General features: G+C 35.0%; 1 protein-coding gene across 5 annotated transcripts in view; it reads right to left on the bottom strand.

Annotated features, from left to right (window-relative positions):
• The window catches only part of LOC130456244 (transcriptional regulator ATRX-like), a 102,263-nt gene that overhangs the window by 38,017 nt on the left and 41,758 nt on the right, over positions 1 to 22,488 (bottom strand). For all 5 annotated transcript variants that reach the window (XM_056809943.1, XM_056809944.1, XM_056809942.1 and 2 more), the window contains 6 exons: positions 21,310 to 21,376; positions 11,288 to 11,406; positions 10,751 to 10,888; positions 6,902 to 6,995; positions 4,199 to 4,298; positions 2,953 to 3,123 (listed from right to left, as the gene is read on the bottom strand). In XM_056809943.1, coding sequence (XP_056665921.1) covers positions 2,953 to 3,123; positions 4,199 to 4,298; positions 6,902 to 6,995; positions 10,751 to 10,888; positions 11,288 to 11,406; positions 21,310 to 21,376 — 689 coding nt within the window. The remainder of the gene's footprint in view (positions 1 to 2,952; positions 3,124 to 4,198; positions 4,299 to 6,901; positions 6,996 to 10,750; positions 10,889 to 11,287; positions 11,407 to 21,309; positions 21,377 to 22,488) is intronic.

Consider the following 22,488-nt stretch of genomic DNA (forward strand, 5'->3'; position numbering starts at 1 on the left):
TTAGTGCATAAATGCCTCACAAAAACAAAAAAGCAAAAATATTAAAAGTTTTCACTGATTGATAATAAGGAAATTTAAATAGCATTTAAAATGTAAGAAATGAAAGAACTAAAAATAGGTACCCAAGGAATTCAAGAAACCTTCAATAATCTGGCTACAGATAATGACAACATTGAGACAATATGACCAAAGTATATGGGACGAAGTCAAAAAGATTAATTACAAGAAAATATGACCACTCAACTTGTAAATATATGGGGCTACATTTGAAAAACACAGACTCAATGAAAAACAAAATTTAAAATACCCAGCCTGGGAGGTTAGAAAGATAGCAAAAATACTGTCAGGTATCTACTAACAAAACAAGTGATGATAATTTAAGGGTAAATAATTTAAGAATGAAAAAAAAAAACCCACCTGCCAGGATCTTTTAGAAATAAAGGGCAAAGGAAAAAATAAAAAGAACTCATCAGTTATCTCCTGAAAGAGACCCTCAGGATGAAAAGTTCAGGAATGTCTTGGACAAAATGCAGATCTTTCAAAACAAAGGGAAAAAAATTATAAGTAGCATGAAGGAATTAAAATATTGAAAGCCGAGAGTCAGCAACTAATATCAGAAAGAAAATATTTTAATATGCCTAAAAAAAAGCAAAACATAAACAAAACAAACTTACCCTGCAAAAATGAGTATAATTCTACTGGATAACAACTGGACTTTTAAAATAGGGAAGACTAACAACAAGCATTCTTGATGAAAAGAACACAAACTCAAGAGAGTTTGAAAAGGAAATTAGGTACTTCTCTATAAAGAAGCAGGAAAGAGCATCCTTCAGAATTCCATTATACTCAAGCAAATTCATAGAAGAGCCAAACGGTTTTCTATTTTTGGTTGATTCCAAGAGAGAAGCTAAGGCTTAAAAAAAAAAAAAGCCCTGAACAGTTTTTTGGATGAAGAAATCAAAGCTCTATATCAAATCAAGAGATATTATCCTATACATAGACTGGCTAAAATAATTAAAGGGCAAAATGAATGTAATGGACTTCTCCATTAGTGGCAATGCAGTGATCATGAACAACACGGAGGGACCATATTCAGAGGAAATACTGTGAGACTAGAAACACAGAAGAAAAACAACTGCTTGAATACATGGATTGAGGGGGATATATGGCTGGGGACATAGACACTAAATGAACATCCTAATGCAAACATCAACAGCATGGAAATAGGTTCTGATCAAGGACACATGTAATACCCAGTGGAATTGGGCATCAGCAACAGGAAGGGAGGGAGGAATAGAATATGATTTTTTAAACCAAGGACTAATGTTTGAAAGTGACCAAATAAAAAAAAAAAAGAATATTTGGTTTATCTATCTCTGACCTGAATATTTCTTGGGCATGGAAGGAAAGGAGAGGGTTATTGCTAGCCCCTCATTGCCAACATCAATTACATCATTTTCCATACCTTACCTATTACATGCTCACCCCCATGAGGGTCATCAACTTTATAAAACCAATTATATTATTCCCTTGCCTAGCCTGGTCTATTCTTTGTTCTAACCTTATAAAAATGAGTTAAATCTCTATCTGTGAGTCTTTGTACCAATCTGAGGCAGTCATTGCCTTGTTTTATTAATAGATGGAGTATTCAATATTAAACTATGATGTTGTTCAGATAAAAAATTCCTCAGTCCACCTTTATTAAATTTTACTAGTGACGTTATTACTAATTCTAGCTAATATTTAGATTAAATCCAGTTTTGCTAAGTGCTAACACAACAGTTTTAGCACTTGATATATAGATACTGTTATTTCCATTTTACTGTTAAGGAAATGGAGGGAAAAGATGGTTTAAGAGACATGACCAAGGTCACATAACTAGTATTTATCTGAGGTGGTATTTGAACTCTGTACTTTCTGACTCTAGGACCAATGTTCTATCCATGGAGCCACTTGGTTATTTATCAATTGTTTGACCTTATAGAAATCACTTAACTTCTTTGCATCACTAAAACATGTAAGGGTATATATAATAGAACTTCACTATCTACCTGAAAGCCACAATGTTTATCATCAATGAGGGGACAGTAGAATGAATTATGTGTTGCTTTGTGAGAGGATGATGAAACTACTTACTCATTTTGGTAGTGATCAGAAGTACTACTACTAAAATAGCAAAAAGGAAGGAAAAACAAAGATATATCATAAGAGTGAGGGTTAAGAACTGGAAAAGTACAAATTTTCCATTGGAATCCACACATGTCAATATAGGTAAAGAAAGGAGTCAAATGGACAAGAGTAGTATAAGATGGAGAGATAAAGAAAATACTTTTATAGCACTTTTAGAATATGGCCATAAAACAAATCATATGAGACAACAAAGAACCTGTCACTTTAGTAATTTTAATAAGGAAATAATGGTAAGATAAAAAGTATATATTCAACTCTGCCAAAGTACTCTTGCAATCTTAGACATGTAGAGATTCAAACATAGTCTGGAATACCAGATCATTCAAAATGTTTTTAATATACACAAAAGAACAACAAAAAGAATTGGAACATATCAACATAAATAATTTAATTAAACATAAAACTGTAGGCACAAAGAAATTGCACAACACTTTCCTTGAATTCTACATTTTTTCCTAGGAAGTGGAAAACTCAACTCAAGCTGTGAGGATACAAAAAGTAAAAAATTAAAGTCTTTCCCTAAAGTAGTTTACTTTTTTAGAAACAGCAGAAGATATAGCATTTGGAGACACAAGATAATTTAAGAAGGGAATAAATCCACTGAGGAAGCAGAAGGCTAAATAACAGCTAAAGGATTAAGGAAATGCTTTCCATAGGAGAAGTAAGCCTTGATTTGGAGAGGGAAGAAAAGTAGTGCATTTTATTATTTCTAAGAGGAATTCAATAAGATAAAAATCAAGTCCAACACATAATGATTATTACCTCTCTTAATTTTTCTCTTTCTTGTTCTCTTTCAGCAAGGCGCTTTCTCCTCCATTCCTCTTCTTTAAGGGCTCTCTGTGTTTCTCTTCGTAATTTATAGTCTTTAAGGATATTTCTAATTTTCTTCCTACTTTTTCCTGGTGACTTTGAGTCATCACTTTCAGAATTGCTCTGTGACAATTTTAAATTAAACAGAGAAAAATCTTACAATCCAATAAAAACAAAAATGAAAACCACTGCTTTTTTTCTTTAATTAAAACCAAATGATTTGCAAATATTACTAAAATAGAAAAGGGCTAACCAGAAATCACTATTAAATGTAAATAAATGAAAGGTAACACTTTAACACTCTGGAGAGAGTCCTCTCATTCCTTTCCTTTTAAGATATAGTTAAATTAAAGTGAAAATAATAGCCCAGAAATAAATATGGGGAACTATGATGTGTTTTGAGTGCTAAATTTAAAAAATTTGAAAGATATTCATACATAGCAACTCATTAATACATGTCTGATAAGCATTTAAGATAAGCATTTTACAATAAAATCAATACTTGTACATAAAACTAAAATGATTGAAGTTCAATGATCTAAATACACCCAAGAAGAGTTTTTAAAAATAATACTATGGGGTACAAATGAATAAAAATAAAATAGAAAATAATTTTAGCATGAATACTAGGGTTACCTAACTTGTTTGGTGAAATCTCCTATAATGAAATAAGAAACAATGAAAAGTCAATTTTTCCTTTAGCATGGCTTCAGGAATAAGCATCAAAGGATATCAAATGGTTGTAGGATGCAGACTAATTATAACTTTTTTTTTAAAACCGTTACCTTCCATCTAGGAGGCAAATACTGTGTATTGGTTCCAAGACAGAAGAGTGGTAAGGGCTAGGCAATGGGGGTTTAAGTGACTTGCCCAGGGTCACACAGCTGGGAAGTGTCTGAGGACCACCCGTCTAAGGTCTGGCTTTCAAACCACTGAGCCACCCCAGCTGCCCCCTAAGTATAACATATAAGGATAAACTTTATTCTGCTAGAAGACCTAAATATCTAGCTGTATCATCTTATATCATGAAATGTAGAAAGAATACTTATGCACAACATGCTAGGATAAATAATTTTATCAGATATGATCTATGCAATTAATCTTTTTCAGTTCATAGTTTTAAAAAGCATTACTACATAAAGTGCCAGAGAATGAATATCCATTATTAAAGAAAAAACAATAAAGCCTGCATATATACCTTATTTTCACTTGATGAATCCTCACGTACTTTAATATGTCTCCTTTTCTTCTTTTGTTTGTAACTCCGCTGATTATCTAACTTTGTATTTCTTGATGATCTGATGGGGAATAAAGATGCTTACAAAACCAAGTATCATAACAAAATATTAATAAATACTAAAATTCCTATATGTAGAGAGTATATACTGAGATATTTCTATTTTTACATTATGCTTCCTCTAATAAGAGATGAATAGTTGCACTTGAATCCATATTCACAGGTTATTAAAGGAACTATAAATAAGAAAGAATACTATTGTGCTATAAGAAATTGCTATAAAATTGTGCTATAAGAAATATAAAGAAGATGGTTTCCATAGATAGCTGGAAAAACATACGTCTTGATACCAAAATCCAGTAAATAATTCAAGAAGGGTAACAATTTACAAAGTTACAAAATGATTAAGTTAATAAACAATTTTTAAGAATTATGAGCACTGGGGGGCAGCTGGGTAGCTCAGTGGATTGAGAGCCAGGCCTAGAGACGGGAGGTCCTAGGTTCAAATCTGGCCTCAGACACTTCCCAGCTGTGTGACCCTGGGCAAGTCACTTGACCCCCATTGCCTAGCCCTGACCACTCTTCTGCCTTAGAGGATTGGCTCTAAGATGGAAGGTAAGGGTTTAAAAAAAAAAAAAGAGAGAATCATGAGCACTGATCTAAATAATCACTAATCATAAATTCAGAAGACTGATGAAACATGCTACCCAGGTACTAAACGGAATAAAGACAAAGTGTTGAATGAGACACACAACTAATATGTTTCAACATAGGCTTTGCTTTCCTTTTATTCTCAATTTGGGAAAAAAATCAAAGAGATGGATCTTCTACCCTCCAAAGCAAGTCTTCCAACCGTCTTCTTCCTTCCTTAAATAACCCAGTTTCTCTTCCCCCATACTTTCAGTTAAGATCCTTGCTTTATATTCTACAGAATCAAGGCCATGTCATTGGTTGTCTCTTCATTTTCTATCACTTATCTAGCCTCTCTCCTCCTTCACTCTATCTCACATGATAAAATGGCTTCCATTCTTCCCATCTCCTCTAACAGAACTACTGTCACCCTGATTTGATAATTTACCTTCAGTTTCTCTTTTATATTAGCTACTTCCTTACAGAATTCCTCTATCTTTAAAAAAACCTCACTTGATCATTCCCATCTTTGTTTACTATCACTGTCCTTCTCTCCTGCCCTTTATAATTATTAGGTCAAAGTTGGCACAAGCATCAGAAAACCCATCCATGTTTGCTGCATCTCATTTTCAGAGACTACACACCAAGTGCATAATTATCTGAGAACAAAAAAATCATGCAAGAGCTCTCCACTCCACTTAAGTTTTTCAGTGTGGTGGCTGACCTCACTGTGACAGAGAAAGTACTCTGTTAGAGGAGACAGGAAGTAATGGGAGCCATTTTATCATGTGAAATAGAGTAAAAAGACAGGACTAGAAGTGATAGAAGACAAAAAGGGAACCAATGGCAAATGGGCTCAATTTATTAATATATTGTCATTAATTGTTATTTAAGATAAAAAATGATTAATTATTAATATAGTATTACTACAAAGCAAGGATATTAACTCAGGAGGAGTTAACTTTGGGAGAACTATGGGAAATTTAAGGAAAGAAAGGAAGTCCAACAATTCTGCTAACAACATCCTGCAAAAAGCCAGAGAGCAAACACATAGCCTTCTAGTGACACCCAACTAGTGACAGGGAAAGCATTCATTATTCAGAAACCATGCAAGCACACTATCATGGAATGAATGGGTAGATAATATTGATGAACTCTGGGCAATGACATAATCATTCACAATCCCTGACAGTTCTAGGTTAATTCCTTAAAAAGAGTCTGGCTCTTCTTCCCCTCTTCTTCCTCTCTTCTCTCTCTTTAACCTTTGAATCTGTTTTGAATTCATCCACCAAAATTTCCCTCTCTGAAGCCATTAATGTTCTTTTAAGTTACCAAATTCAATGTTTTTTTTCTCAGTCCTCATTTTCCTTGACCTCTCTTTGGTTTCTAAAACTCCTCTTTGATACTCTCTCCTTTCTAAGTTTCAGAGACCCCTTAACTCTCTTCCTAGTTTTCCTCCTCCCTTCTAATCCTCCTCAGAATCCTTTGCTGAAACTTCCTCCAGATCAAACCCTCTTCACTGTTGGTGTTCCTTCTTCCTTGATATTATTTCTTTTGGTGGCCTTATCAGCTCCCATGGATCTGTGCTGATAATCTCTGCCTCCTCTGTGCTCATGATTTTCAACAAATATACCTTTCCTGTTCCAATCTTTCTGCTGTCCTCCAGTCTTGCAATACCACCTGCTGTTTAGGTATCTTGATCTGGGCAACTAAGTAAGACACCTTCAACTCAATGTCCAAAATATTGAATAATTTAAACATCTCTTTCTTTTTCGAAACTATACAAATTGCCCAAAGTGCAATTATCAGAAACAGGAAGAACTGGGGAGGAGGTATATTTTCATCAGGTTTTATTTTATCAGACTGTCCTCTCAATGTACAATTTCTAGATTAAAAAACATGTACTCTTATAGTAATGTGGAAATGGTAATCAAACTCGAACTAAAAATTCACTGATTATAACAAATTTTAATTAATTCTTGAAAGCATATCTTATAATAAATATGGGTAAAAACTTTAAAATTATTAAATTACCTTGGCCGTGGCCTTCGATTACCTTTACGTTCAGTAATATCTTCAGTAACAGCAAGTCTTTTGAAATCAGAATCAACAGAAGCTCCACTGCTCACTTGAAAATAAATTAAAAAAAAAAAACAAATTCAACTATTTTGTTAGAATTCTTTTCTTGGGGGGGGGGGGGGGCTTAAGATTTTATTCCATAACATATAAATCTGGTGCATTTTTTCTTCTTGCAAAAAATTACCTAAATTTTTATTTAAATGATTATTTAGTAGAGATATACCTCATTATATATCAGGAAACTATATATATTTCTCCTTTACGCAATAAATTTCAGTGACTTTCTGTTGCCTCTAAAATTAAATATGAACTTCTAAACAATTTTTAACACTCCATTCAACCACATCTCAATCTATCTCTGCCAACTCGTTAAACATTAATTCAGTTTCTCACACTCTATGATACAGCCAAACTGGCCTTTTATACTCCTTACATATTCCTGATTATATCCCAAATGCTAGTACTCTTTCTCCTAAAGTCCATTACATTGTTATATCAAGATATGTAAGTTTACATATGCATATCTGTATACATGTACACACAAAACACATGCACATTTGTGAATCTCTTTGTCTTCTCCCCACTTAGAATAATATAGTATTTAAGGGGGCAGCTGGGTAGCTCAGTGGATGGAGAGTCAGGCCTAGAAACGGGAGGTCCTAGGTTCAAATCTGACCTCAGACACTTCCCAGCTATGTGACCCTGAGCAAGTGCCTAGCCCTTACTACTCTCTTCTGCCTTAGAGCCAAAACACAGTATTGACTCCAAGACAAAAGGTAAGGGTTCAAATATATATATATATATAAATATATATAATATTTAGTATGCATCAACACTTCCAGGCTTTTTACACTTTCCATTTATTAATTTCCAGAGGCCTGTCATAGCCAACTTTTCCAAGTTTCTATTTAGATCCTTTCATTGTGTTTCTTTTTTGTTTGTTAGATTTTTTTAGGTCTGAAAAATATTATTTTTGAAGTTCCACACTACTAAATAGATTTTGCTATCCATTTCTCCCTAAAGCTTTTTCCTTTTAGTTACTGATATTCAGTTCTTTCAGTTCCATTTGGAGTTTTCTTAGCAAAAATCCTGCAGAGGTTTACCATTTCCTTCTCCAGCTCATTTGATAGATGAAGAAACTGAAGCAAATGAGTTTAAGTAACTTGCACAAGGTCATATGGCTAGTAAGCATTGGAGGCCAGATTTGAAGTCAGGAGATGAATCTTCCTGATCCCAAGCATGCCACTCTGTACACTGTGCTCTCTAGCTGCTCTTCCTTTAAGTACATATATGTATATATAAGGCATCAATAAATATTAAATATCTATTGTAACAATGAACTCTGAAATTCGTTTATCTGATCAGAGTTTGTTATCATTCTATCTGTGGCCTTGCAACCTGTAATCCTTTTCTTTGTCCTCATTTCCCACCAAATCCCTCTACCTCAAAGCTCTTTCCCAGGCTATTTCCCCTGCAAATGGCTACACTCTCTTTCCTTCTTCATTTTGATTCCATGATGAACAAGCTCACCAAGTTCAAGCCTGTCTTCTTCACTAAAAATCGCTCCCTTCGTTATCTTTTTGCCGATTTTGCCCTGTGAGGCCCCAGCCTTGGATTATTTCTACCTTCACAAAATTATGTCAAGAGTACAAATTTGTTACACAGGTCTTGAATAGACACTTATAGCATGCAACAAGGTCATCTTTTTTACATCTCCCTAACTGATGCCCTATTCTACCTCATCACATCTTTTCTAAACCTTTCCATTCCTCCTACTGCAAACCTCTTATGATATGCTCTTCTCAAGTTAACAAAGCAAAAAGCCATTTGCCAAAATTTCCCACTTCTCCACTCCTCATATTAGATCACTCAGAAACATGATTCACCCTTTCACCTTCCTTTACCTATTTCTCAAATGAGAAAGGATTCTTGCACAGTCATCAATGAAGCAATCAAATCCAAATTGTTCCTTCCATCTAATCTTTGGTTTCTGATTAATGGTTCCTTTGTGTTTGCCTACAAACAAATCTATTCCACCATTCTCTAAAAGCCTTCCTTTGATCTGTTAAGTCCTGCTATTTATTTATCATCCAGTATTGCTTTCTTTTTTAAAAAGATTGCCTAATGTCTACAATCAATATTTTTTTCTGATATTTTTCTTGCAAGTTTCTGTGCAATCTGAACTCATCATTCACTGTAAACCTTAAAATTTCTTAGACTTATAAATGTTGGAAATTTCACCATTGGGAAATTTCATACTTGAAAAATTTCCTATTGATAGTGGGTCTTGGCTATTGGAATGTGAACCCCATTGGCATGGGAGGTTCCTCCTCCTCCCTTCTTAAGATTACTTTAGGACAGAAATCTTTTGCTGAACAATGGAAAGGACTTTGACCTATGCTTAAGCATTGAACAGGAATTTCTTTGAGTCATGAATGATTTTAGAATTGATACAATGGAGATACTTGGAATGATAGAACCAAGTCTTAGGAAATTGCAATCTCCACCCTACTCAGTCCTAACAGGATTGAGGAAGGGCTGCAGCATAGATCAAAATTTAATTATTCCAATCTCTACCCTACTCAGGGTAACAGGATTTAGGAAGGGCTGTAGCAAAAGATCAAGATTTAATTATTTGAGAATATGACCTTCAATAGACATGTGCAAAGCCACAGACCTCTGGGCGGTCCTGGGTTAAGCTAGAGCCACCATTGGCACGGGGAAGACATGGACAGTGATTGGTAGATGTGAGAACTGAGGGGAGGGAACTTGGATGGTTTCCTTAAAGATAGAGGGGTCTGAGGACTGAAGGGGGGGGGGTTGGAGAGTTTTGGCTCTGAGTGGTTGGAGAGGTGCTCTGAGAAGCTTGCTCTGAAGGAAGCTGAAGGTGGGGGCCTCTGAGACTGTTTCTCCATTTTGGTCACATGAGTAATAGGGACTGATCTCTTTTCTTTGCCCCAGCTATCTAAGGGCTTGGGCCTTTTGGCTCAGCCTAAACAGAAGGGGTATTTAAGCCCTATTCCCTTCTCTCCCCTTTCTCTCTCCCTCTCTCTCTCTATCTCTAATTCCTTTCTTCCTCCTGTTTGTAATTAAACTCTATAAAAGGTTGACGGCTGACTTGAGTTTTCATTTAGGAATTACATAGCTGAATTCCTTGGCGCTCTTAAATTAATATATATCAGTCTTTTAAAGTGATTTCCTTGTCACATCACTGGGAAATCACTTTCTGCAATTAGTTGCCAAATCCAATGGCTCTACTCATTTTTCCCAATTATTCAATAGTGCAGCCTTCGACTATAGAAATAAGGACATTTGACAAATGACTTCCAAATCTATATACACACTCACAGTGTCTCTAATTGGAAATCTAGTCCCAAGATCATCAAGTATCCATTAGATATTTCAAATATGATTATTTTCCCAGACATCTGATATAATGTTTATAACAAAACTATTTTTTCCTCCTAAAACAATCCCTTTTGCCAACTTCCTTATTTCTGTAACTATATTTACAACTTCAGCTCCTTAAATCTGCCTTCCTTATTCTTTTCAAGTGTTAATACCTCCCCCATTCCAAAATTGAGAAGAAAAAAGAGGAAGGGGAGGGAAGCTTTTTAAAAAGCACTATAAGAATTGCAATAAACTTTACATATATTAACAATCCTGGAGGATTATTTCCTCCCTCCACGTTTTCTTTTTCCATTAAAAAAAATTAGGAACATGAAAGAGAAAAGGCTGATAAAAGAAAAGTACTCCTCCGTTGCACCATTTTAAGTAGCAGACTTTTATTTTTGCCTTTCTTACCTTTCTGTGTGCTTTTTTTTGTCTCTTCTGCAGATTCTCCACTACTTAGTTTATGGATCAATAGCATGCATGTGTATTTAAGGTTTTTAGTTTCCTCAGAGTCTGAATCAAATTCTGAAGTGCTATTCCTATAAATCCCTAAAGAACAACAAAATGAAATTTAGATGGAAGCAGGAAAGGATTGGGATCTGTATCCCTTGAAGCAAATAAATTGCCACATAGATCCATTGAGTATTGAGTACTTGAGATCTCTTTAAAAGTAACCCCTAAACTACACACCCTTTTGAAAAAGGCTACATTTACTTAATTTTGCCCTTAATGAGAAAAAGCGCACCAATAAAGTTTTTTCCTTTTTTATTTTTCAATAACTAAAGTAGATCATTAACCATGTTTAACTGACGTGGTGGTTCCCAACAATTTTGTAAATAGCATCTGTTTGATAAATACTACTTCTATACTCCTCAGAAGCTGAACTAATCATCAGACTAAGAAACTGACACACATTCAAGTGTATCTCTTTTTGATGCTTATTCTCACCCTCACTTCTTGTATTTGTTTCATCTGTCTTTTCAGTACTCTTTTTAACATCTGATTCTTCACTTTCCTCTGAAGAAAAACTGGCTTTGAGATCTTCAAAGAGCTTCTTCTTGACAATTCTTTAAAATAAAATATTTTCTCTAGTTAAGAACAAACTAATTTCCTAAAAATATACTATGTGAATTATGAACCAAAAATATCTCAAGACAAATTAAAAATTACACAGTATAATGATTTTATAAAGAAACCATTTTCCTATTAGCAAGAACTTCCAAATATAGTGAAATAAAATCAATAGGAAAATATCTTAAGTCCTAACCTACTACACCTACTACAAATAAGGAAGCATGCTAAGCTATGGGAATACAAAAGACAACATCTCTAAATAATCAAGCAAACTAAAGAAAAATATTCCTCTCAAAAACCTTAGTCTAATGGGGGAGAAAACAGATAACTATATGTTGACGACACTAAAAAGAAAGGCCCCTTTCAGAAAATGAGGCACCAATTTAAACTTAAAGGAAACCAGGGAAAGTTAAAAAAAAAGCAGAGATGAAGATGGAATAGAAATCTCTTAACTGAATATCTTTAATTAAAGTTATCTATTGTTACTTAGTGTTGCTTTCTTTTACTCTAAAGTGCCCCCCCTCCATGAACCTTAAAAATTCCCAAACTGTACTTCTTAAGATTGGATTAAGACCATTCCCCATTTGGGCAGTGAACTCTATCAGGAATGTGAGAACTCTACTACACCTACTTAAGTCTGTCCTAGGGGAAGATAAAGTGGTAAACTCTTTTCTGAACAACGAAAAGTACTTAAACCCATACTTATAGTAAGACAAAAAAGTTCTTAAGCCATGCCTGTTTTTAGAACTAATACAAAGGGGTGCTAAGAAAAAACTTACTCAGAGATCCTAGTCTACTCAGGTGTGAATCACTCAAAAGATTAGTCTACTCAGGTGTGAACGAAGAATGATCTGTCCTTTGAAAAACTTCTACTGTGGGGACGAGCTAACATAATAAAAATGACAATCCTACCCAAATTAATTTACTTATTTAGTGCCATACCCATTGAACTACCAAAAAACTTATTTACTGAATTAGAAAAAACCATAACAAAGTTCATTTGGAGGAACAAAGGATTAAGGATATCCAGGGAAATCATGAAAAAAAATGCAAAGGAAGGAGGACTTGCAGTCCCAGATCTCAAACTATACTATAAAGCAGTGGTTATCAAAACAATTTGGTACTGGCTAAGAGACAGAAAGGAGGATCAGTGGAATAGACTGGGGGCAGGCGACCTCAGCTAGACAGTATATGACAAACCCAAAGACCCCAGCTTCTGGGGAAAAAATCCACTATTTGATAAAAACTGCTGGGAAAGTTGGAGGACAGTGTGGGAAATATTGGATTTCGATCAACACCTCACACCCTACACCAAGATAAATTCAGAATGGGTGAATGACTTGAACATAAAGAAGGAAACTATGTAAATTAGGTGAACACAGAATAGTATACATGTCAGACCTTTGGGAAGGGAAAGATTTTAAAACCAAGCAACACTTAGAAAGAGTCACAAAATGTAAAATAAATTATTTTGACTACATCAAATTAAAAAGGTTTTGTACAAACAAAACCAATGTAACTAAAATCAGAAGGGAAGCAACAAATTGGGAAACAATCTTCATAAAAACCTCTGACAAAGGTTTAATTACTCAAATTTACAAAGACCTAAATCAATTGTACAAAAAATCAAGCCATTCTCCAATTGACAAATGGGCAAGGGACAAGAACAGGCAGTTCTCAGCCAAAAAAATCAAAACTATTAATAAGCACATGAAAACGTGCTCTACATCTCTTATAATCAGAGAGATGCAAATCAAAACAACTCTGAGGTATCACCTCACACCTAGCAGATTGGCTAACATGACAGCTATGGAAAGTAATGAATGCTGGAGGGGATGCAGCAAAGTAGGGACATTAATGCATTGCTGGTGAAGTTGTGAATTGATCCAACCATTCTGGAGGGCAATTTGTAACTATGCCCAAAGGGCAATAAAAGAGTGTCTGCCCTTTGATCCAGCCATAGCACTGCTGGGTTTGTACCCCAAAGAGATAATAAGGAAAAAGACTTGGACAAGAATATTCATAGCTGCACTCTTTGTGGTGGCCAAAAATTGGAAAACGAGGGGATGCCCATCAATTGGGCAATGGCTCAACAAATTGTGGAAAACTCCAACAGGGAAATGGGTTTGAGTCAAGAACTCATGTGATAACCAGTGGAATCCTGCGTTGGCTATGGGAGAGGGAAAGGTGGTATATATATATAAAAAAATTTTTATATATTATTATTGTGCTAAAAGGAATAATAAAGTGGAGGAATTCCATGGAGCCTGGAACAACCTCCAGGAAGTGATGCAGAGCGAAAGGAGCAGAACCAGGAAAACATTGTACACAGAGACTGAAACATTGTGGTACAATCGAAGGTGATGAACTTCATTAGTAGCGGTGTAATGTCCCTAAACAATCTGCAGGGATCTAGGAGAAAAAACACTGTCCACAAGCAGAGGACAAACTGGAGTAAAAACACTGAGGAAAAGCAACTTCTTGACTACAGGGGTTGAGGGGACATGTCTGAGGAGACACTCTAAATGAACACTCTTAATGCAAATATCAACAACATGGAAATGGGTTTGAATCAAGAACACATGTGATACCCAGTGGAATCGCACGTGGGCTATGGGAGAGGTGGTGGGAGAGGGGGGAGAGAAGAAAAGAAAATTATCTTTGTTTCCAATGAATAATGTTTGGAAACGACCAAATAAAAATTGAAAAAAAAAAAGAAAAGAAAAGAAAAACATCTACTGTGATTGGTAGATATAAGGACTTAGGGGAGGTGACATAGGAGAAAATGCCTTTTAAATAGGAGCTCAGATACATTCAGATTCAGGATTGAGCTGGTGGAGGCAGCTGAGATGATGCTGGCCTGGTGTCACTAGAATCCTTGCTTGGACAGATCGTGTGGTAAGTGATTAAGGACTGACTGATCTCTCTCTCTTAAGACTCAGGTCTAGGCCATGTTGGCTTAAGGCCCTTCATACTTATTCCTTTCTTATTCTTTGTCTCTCTCATTAATTCCTCATTTGTATTAATTAAAATCTCTATAAAACCCAGTTGACTTGGGTATATTTGAATAATTGGGAATATTTCCCTGGCGACCACCTTATATTTGATTTAAAAACAAAACTGTAGTGAAAACCTATTTCCTGCGGTCAAATTTACTCATCCACTCTTATATCTATCACAATTTATATCTTCCACTATTTTAATCACTACAGTTTATAGCCTCAACCATTTTAACTATTACAGTTTATGGCTCCCACTCCTTTAACTGCTCCAACCCCCACCACCACCGCCAATATCTCAATCTTTAAAGACATCTAACTAAAGTAAATAGATCAGCAATCCTCAGTTAAACAGTAACTTTCTGTTTAATTCCTAGCTTGAATTATAATACTGCTAAAATTGCTAGATTTTTTTTACATGTTCTTTATATTCTCATGTGGAACAGTTAGCTAAGCAGTTTTATAAAATGTTTCACTTGAAATCAGCTTTCTTGAGTCTGAAGCAAATTATTCATATTTTTACCTGACCTAAAAATTTGAGTTTAGCAGGTTTTCAATACCAATTTTTTTTCCAAAATTACTGTTTCCCACTAAAATCAGGATTTAGGTTCCTGCTAGGTATATACTATACTATAGGTATTTAGTCATATTAGAGAAGCTTATAGTATTTTTATTTTGCCAAGTACCTAAATATGAATAGTAGGGCAGAAGATAGGAAATTAAACTGCCTAAAATAGACATCTTATTACCATTTAAAAACCAAAATTGCATAAATTAATCTATAAGTTTATCTATATTCCAAACATTCTTTAAAAGGAATCAACTTTAAATTAATCTATTTCCTATTATTTCTTCTCACTATGTGTTAGAATCCAGGCATGAACAAATCCTAGAAATGTTATAAATGTACCCTTAAAATGGACTCTTGTGAACAATATGTGCAGGTATCAGACTAATGGATGCAATTCTTATATTTCTCATATTTGATTTCTTGATCCTTGTAACAAAATGAAACTCTAATGTTATGTATTCTGAACACTCCCTAAAGCTATAGTCCAAAGGTCAATAGGACCTCTGGGTGCAATATGGAGTCCTAAATTATTTTAGCCTCCAGCTTCTTTGATCTTATTGTTGTTAACCAAACCAGTGTTAAATTCTCTACCATGTCACATGTTCATTAACTTTCTCCCATTCCCCAATTCCTTGATTCTGCAATAAAAACCTGGACCCAGGTGTGGCTCTCTCTTTTCCATCATCAGAGTAGCAAAGACACTGAATCCCATGCTGCTGAACCTTTTGTCTTTGTGTCTTTCTTCCTCATGTCTTTTCTCTCTAAATCTCTTCATCCATATTCCCATATTCCCCCTTTCTAGGCATTTTCCCATGAAAAGAATATTTTGTGGGTGCAGGCAGCTACAAATCTATGACTTTCAGATTCTCTTCAATTCCTTATTTCCTGTGGATATTATTCTGGTCTCACTTAAAACCTTTCCAATCACCAAGATATATTCAGTCAGTTCAATGTTACATTTTACTCTCCTGCATCTTCTTTCCTTTTTAAAATTTATTTACTTGAGAAAAAAAGAAAATCGCCTAAAAACAAAGCAAAGCATAAGGAACATGACGCACTATGATAAGGAGTAAACCTGGAAGAACATGAACCAGCCAAATGCACCAAACTCCAAGAGAAGCCTATAGAACAGGATGTAAAGAAGGCAAGAAACCCATCAACTCTCACATGGTGGGAAACTAAATGCTCCTATGTAGCAGCAGTATACCTGTGGTAGTTGAGACCAGAGCCAGGAGTAGCCTAAGGCAGGAAACAACTGGTAGAAATTGGTAGTGTGAGGTACTCAATGTAGTTGAACAAAATAACTGCAAATCTATATAGAGAAAGCCAGCGGGACCACCTCTTTAACTGATACAGCATAAGAAACAAGGGCAACCAGTCCTACCCCAAGTATCAAAGAAGAGAGCTCTGCAAGCTTGAAGCAGGGCATCCTCTACACTAGAAAGGGAGAAGAATCTTGAGAGATAAGATAACAAAGATGAGAATAACTAGAAAAATGAGCAAAGGATCAAAAAAATCCTCACCTCTGAATGCTACTTTGAAAGATCTATTTTGAGAGATTTAAATGTTCTCAGCAAAACAATGATCCAGGATAATTCGGAAAGGCTTATGAAAAAGAATGTTGTCCAAATCCAGGGAAAGAACTGTTTCATTTGGAATGCAAATGAAAACATACTATTTTTTACTTTGTTTTTATTTTTAAGGTTTTGGATTTGAGCATTCTCTTAAAAACATAAATATGGAATTATATTTTGGAACTAAAGAAAATATCTGTGGAAAATTGTTACATGTAATTGGGAAAATAAAATATATTTACAAATAGAAATAGTAAGTTTTTTGGATTTAAAGCAAATAAATCAGTTAAAACTTCAAAAAATCGAATGTATTCAAAATTATTCATTTTACACCTTCTATACATTCAAATCCTTCTCAAATATGTCATTTGGTGCTAATTACTCATGAAATCCTAAGAAGATACTATTCCATTTAGCTGACTACCAAACAAAGCACTATAAATTTATACAACCACACCAGGAACCCATAAAGCTTCAACTGGTTGCTACAGTTTTTCTCATTAATGGATCCCTAACTAAATCCTCACAAGAAGCTATTTCAAATCTTTCCTTTTTAGTCCTTACAATTTCTTAGCTTTCTCTCAAATACAGACTTCCCTTACTGAGAACACTAAAAGTTTTTGATAAACTATCTCCTTCTTTTCCCAGTTGTTTCAAGAGCAGTCCTGCTTTCTCCAGCCTCTGACTGTAGGGTGGTCCATACTCTTTCTCTGAAAGGTCTGTTACTTATAAGGATTCCTCAATGGCCCCATAAAATGAGTTGTGACCAAGGCTGTGTCACCTTGTTTCAAAGGTTACAAAAAGCTGTTCTTTGTGGAAGGTTTCTGAAGCTTTGCCTCTGAAAATGTAGTGTTTATTGAGCTACATACAAGTAAAAAAACAAATGCTATCATTAGGCTTATCTCCTGTAATCATTAGTAACAATTTTGTAAACTGCAACTGTTAGATAAATATTAAGTCTAGAGTTCTTAGTAACACACTGAAAAATCACTGAAGTAGTTTCCTTGTCATCTGAAATGATAAAAAGCCTAAGAAAATTTGAGAAATTTTGGCGATGGCAGATATCCAAAGACCACCTGTATCACATTCTGCCTTCAGTACCAGACATTTCTACATGGAGATAAGTATACCCATGCTAACTGCTCTGATATTCTTGTAGAAGATCCACACACAGTGCCTCATTTCAATTCCAACATCAAATTCTGAACTAATACAATGCTAACATAAGTCAAGCTAGCCTATTCAATCATCCTCTCTAGTTTCCAACCTCTTTGTCTCTCCCGACCTACCATCTATCTTTATGTCATATATTTTCACTATCAAACATCCCAAAAAAACCCAAACCCAAATATTTCCTTATGTTTGGAGACTGCCTCAGTCTTCCCTTAGACACAACCTAGAAAAAAAATGGACAGCTAGGTGGTGACATCAGACCTCAATTCAAATATGAATTCAGCCACTAGAAACCACCTGTGTGTTCCCAGGCATATCACATAGTTTCTCTGCCTGTTCAGTTTCTTCATCTGTTAAATGGGGATCATGATAGCATCTGCTTCACAGGATTATCAGATGAGATAGTAGTAGTCTCTTGGTAACCGAGGATGACGCTTGTCTTTGTGCACTTTCATCTGTGGTATAGATGAGTGTGCACAAAGACACTTGTGCATGAAGATTTAAGTGGAAAAGTCAATGCACACAGACAGTCCCACTCTCTCGGCGTTGGAAGCCTGGGTCCAGTGGCAAGAAAAATCGTTACACCTGGAGACTTCCTCAGCTGCATTGGGTGGCCGTGTTGTCCTTTGTGCTCCAACACGCCCTGAGCACTCCACAGTGCTTTGCTGCGTCGCCATCTCAGCCGTTGAACCTTCTTATTGGTTTCTTCTGCCTGTTCAGCCAAAGCAGTCTTCACATGCTGGGGGAGCAAAGCCCTGGTTCACCGGGGTCGAGGACCCGATGGCTACCCTCACAAGGTTTGGCCGGCCCGGTCTATCGAAGCCGTTGCCCGGGGTGTGGCCGCTGCCGCATGCTAGCAGCTACTAGGAGCCACAGTGAGAGCTGGGTGTCAGGTGGGGGTCAGAGGCTGGAGAGCTGCCCTAGGAGGGCAGGACAAGCCCTCCATACCAGAGATAGAGATACTACTCCCTGAACACCCCATACATAATATATTTATAAAGCACTGAACACCTTGCCTGGTACATGATAGGTACTTTAATACTTAATTCCTTTCCTTTCATTCTCCTGCTGCTGATCACCATTCTCAGCAAAGATTCAAGTGATAGGTTCAGCTGCCAAATCTGTGGTTTCCCTGCCGCAACCCCTACCATTCTCAGACCTCAATTTATTTTTTCTCTTTGCTGCATTGGGCACCTATGGGCACCTATGAGCACCTTCTATTTTATGGTATTCCTTCTTTTCTTGGGTCCTGTGACACTACACTCTGCTAGTTTTCCTACTTCTCTAACCTTCCTTCTCTTTTTACTAGATTATTAGTCATATTGCACATCCCAAGAATGGGTGTTTTCCAACTCTTGTACCTTTCCTCTTTCATTTCTCTTGGAGATATACTTTGCACTTATAGATTTAGATATCTTTTTGAAGATATCTCATTCACTCAATATAGCTGCCCAGCAAATATATGGCCCAGTCTTACCTTCTGTATAACATCTTTTACCAATTCCCACAATCTCTGTGCCACCACTATCACTTATCAGCAGAACAAGACAAGAGACAGTAAATCCATGAACCATGGGAATGGTTGTACTCTTCCCTCTATAGCCTTGATTGAATACAGTTCTTACAACCACCTATCATTGAGATAGTAAGCCCTGTGGAGAAATCTACCTGACACATGTCTCTGGAAGTCAAATGTCAGAAATAGGTACTTACATTTTTATCAACAGAAATGACTTTCAACAAACAATAGCTAATGCCAGGCAGAGGCAGGTAAATCTCTGAGGGTCATATTCAAACTTGGGTCTTCCTGACTCCAAGTTAGGAGCTCTATTCACAGAAACGACTTATTTACCACACTGAAGATTATGAATCAAACACAAGTGAATGACAAAAAAAAAGATTCTCTTCTTAAGAAGAAAAGGGAGAGGAAAACATGAGAGGTTTGAAGGCAGAAGAGGATTAGAACAATTTCTGTGGGGATTTGAACTAATAAATTAATAAGGGAAGAATAAAAAAAGGCTTTCTGGTCATGTTTGATCAATAAAGCATTAAATTAGTAGCCAATCATGATTAATCTAGTGTTAATATTTGGAAAAAGAGCATTGACAAGACAAAAGTTCAAAGTTTTCATGAGCAGACGACATTGTAGATCAGCAGGAATGTATTTTATTAGAATTCTTATGTATGAGTAATGAACATAGCAGAAAGAACAATACACAATTCTACAAAAAACTAAACCCCAAAAGGTAAATGAGCATCAGGTAAAGAACATGATGCCAGGGAATCAGGGTTATTTCAAACAGTGAGATTATTTTCCATTTATATTCTACAGCCTATCAAATGTAACAAGATGTTTCTACTGGTAGTAATGCAATGATCCAGGATAATTCCAAGGGACTTATGAGAAAGAATGCTATCCACATCCAGAGAAAAGAATGGTGGGAGTAGAAACAGGGAAAGAAAACAACTGCTTCATCACATGGTTCAATGAGTATATATAATATATATGATTGGGGGTTTAGCTTTAAAAGATCATTCTATTTGAACTATGAATACAATGGAAATAGGTTTTGAACAATACATGTGTAACCCAGTGGAACTGCTTCTCAGCTCTGGGAGTAGGGAGGAAACAGGGAGGAGTGGAAAAGATCATGAGTCATGTAACCATGGGAAAATATTCTAATAAATTAAAATAATGAAAAATGTGTTCTATACCCCACTTTGCATATTTCTCCTTCATTGGAATGTGAACTCGCTGAGGACAGAGATTTTATGTTGGAAAAGTTCCTTTATATATATATATATATATATAGTTAGTGCTTAATAAATGCTTCTTGACTGTAAACCTCTTTCTGATTTACAAAACTTAATCTGTATACACCAATGAATTAGGTATTATACAGTCATCTTGATATGTGAATTAAAAAGGAAAATTATTATCTCTAAATCCAATTGATCTGCTACTGATCTGTGAAGTTCAAATAAAAGACTTAAAATATAAACAATAAAAGGGATATTGAGCAAAATCTATTTTTATCCATTAAAGAAAATTAATTTATTTGTAGACCTAAAGTTTTAATAAAAATGACAGTGATATTGTAAAATCGTGATAAGCTTTCAAAGGGATGAAAAATTAACACTTAATATAATTCAATGTGTCTTAAAATCTAATTTTTAAATTATATACTTCTATATTAAATATGAAATTAAGCAAAATACTCTTGTAGTTATAAAGCTTATATATGATCTATAAAAACATGTGTATAAAAGATAAAATTACTATTCAATACTCATTAATTCATTACTTATTCAAAGCATCTTTATATTGAAAATTGAGGTTATGACCAATGTACAAAATTAAAGGGAAATGCAATTTTTTGGTGCTTTTTAATATATTATAATGACAGAATATCATGAATTTTCATTCACAATTTTTGGTTGTTCAAATCTTTTAATTTTCAAATTTTAAAATCAGTCTAATTATTGCACAAAGTTTTATATTCAACCAACTTCTTAGTATTTTAATGTGCTAGAAGAATAGTTATTATAAGTAAAAAAAATTTAGGGATGAAGTCATACCGATTCTCAGGCTTAACATCATGATCATCTGTTACGACAGGCACACATAGAGTATCAGTTTCATTCCCTTGAATTAAAAAAAAAAATTTAATTAAAAAACCAAAATACAATAAATTCAATTTATCAAAGTTTTAAACTGAAAGACAATTTAAGAAGGAAATAAATAATTTTGCTTTAAAGTAGTATAAAAAAGGCAGCTAAGTGGCTCAGTGGATGCAGAATCAGGCCTGGAGACAGGAAGTCCTGGGTTCAAATCCAATCTCACAACACTTCCCTAGGTGTATGATCCTGGGCAAGTCACTTAACTCTCAAAGCCTAATCCTTAACACTCTTTGCCTTGGAACTAATACTTAGATGGAAGGTAGGGTTTAAAAAAGAAAGAGAAAATTAATATATCTGTATCTTTTTTAAAAGGAAAATTAAAATATTTTCTTCTTGAAAGGCTCTTCCTATAGGCAATATATAACTTTACCTACTTAGCACTGCATCATTATGAAGTTTAATTCCTGTTTCAATTTAATAAGAAATGTTATTGTTATTAATGTTACAAATTTTATAATATGCATTTGTGTACAGTATACCTATCATTTGGATGGGATGGTCCCTTCAGATGTCTGGACGCTGATTTCCAACTGAAACTTATTAAATGTCATGGAATCTCCTTGAACTTTAATACATATGAAAACTTGACACCACCAATTTCTGCATACAACTATAGTTATTAGTATTTCTCTGAATACTAATACATTAATGACTGGCTGAGGGTCAAATAGCTTATCAAGTCTTTCTCATGTTGTATAAAATGCTCTAAGTAATATTAAAATTTTTCTGTAATACTGTCTTATTTGAGCTCTAAAATTATAAAAACCTTCTAATGTGCCAATATCCTGAAGATGTCCAGGTAGCATCCAAAAATCCAAAACTCATCAATAAACATATTTGCACTACTTAGAAGACAAAACTCAGCTATTAGTTTAGCAGTGAACTTTTAAAAATCTAATTCATTTTTTAAAGTATTCAATATTCTGTGTTATATTCTTAGCAAAATCAAAGTTCCATATACTATTCTTTTTGAACAAACTGCTTTCCACATTTGTTTTTGTTCAACTTCTTTCACCAGCTTACAACCTCAATTTTGATTTTCCTAAAGGTATTCAAATCCTAAATAACCAAGAAAAA

The sequence above is a fragment of the Monodelphis domestica genome (assembly GCF_027887165.1).
Source record: "Monodelphis domestica isolate mMonDom1 chromosome Y unlocalized genomic scaffold, mMonDom1.pri SUPER_Y_unloc_2, whole genome shotgun sequence".
NCBI lineage: Eukaryota > Metazoa > Chordata > Mammalia > Didelphimorphia > Didelphidae > Monodelphis > Monodelphis domestica.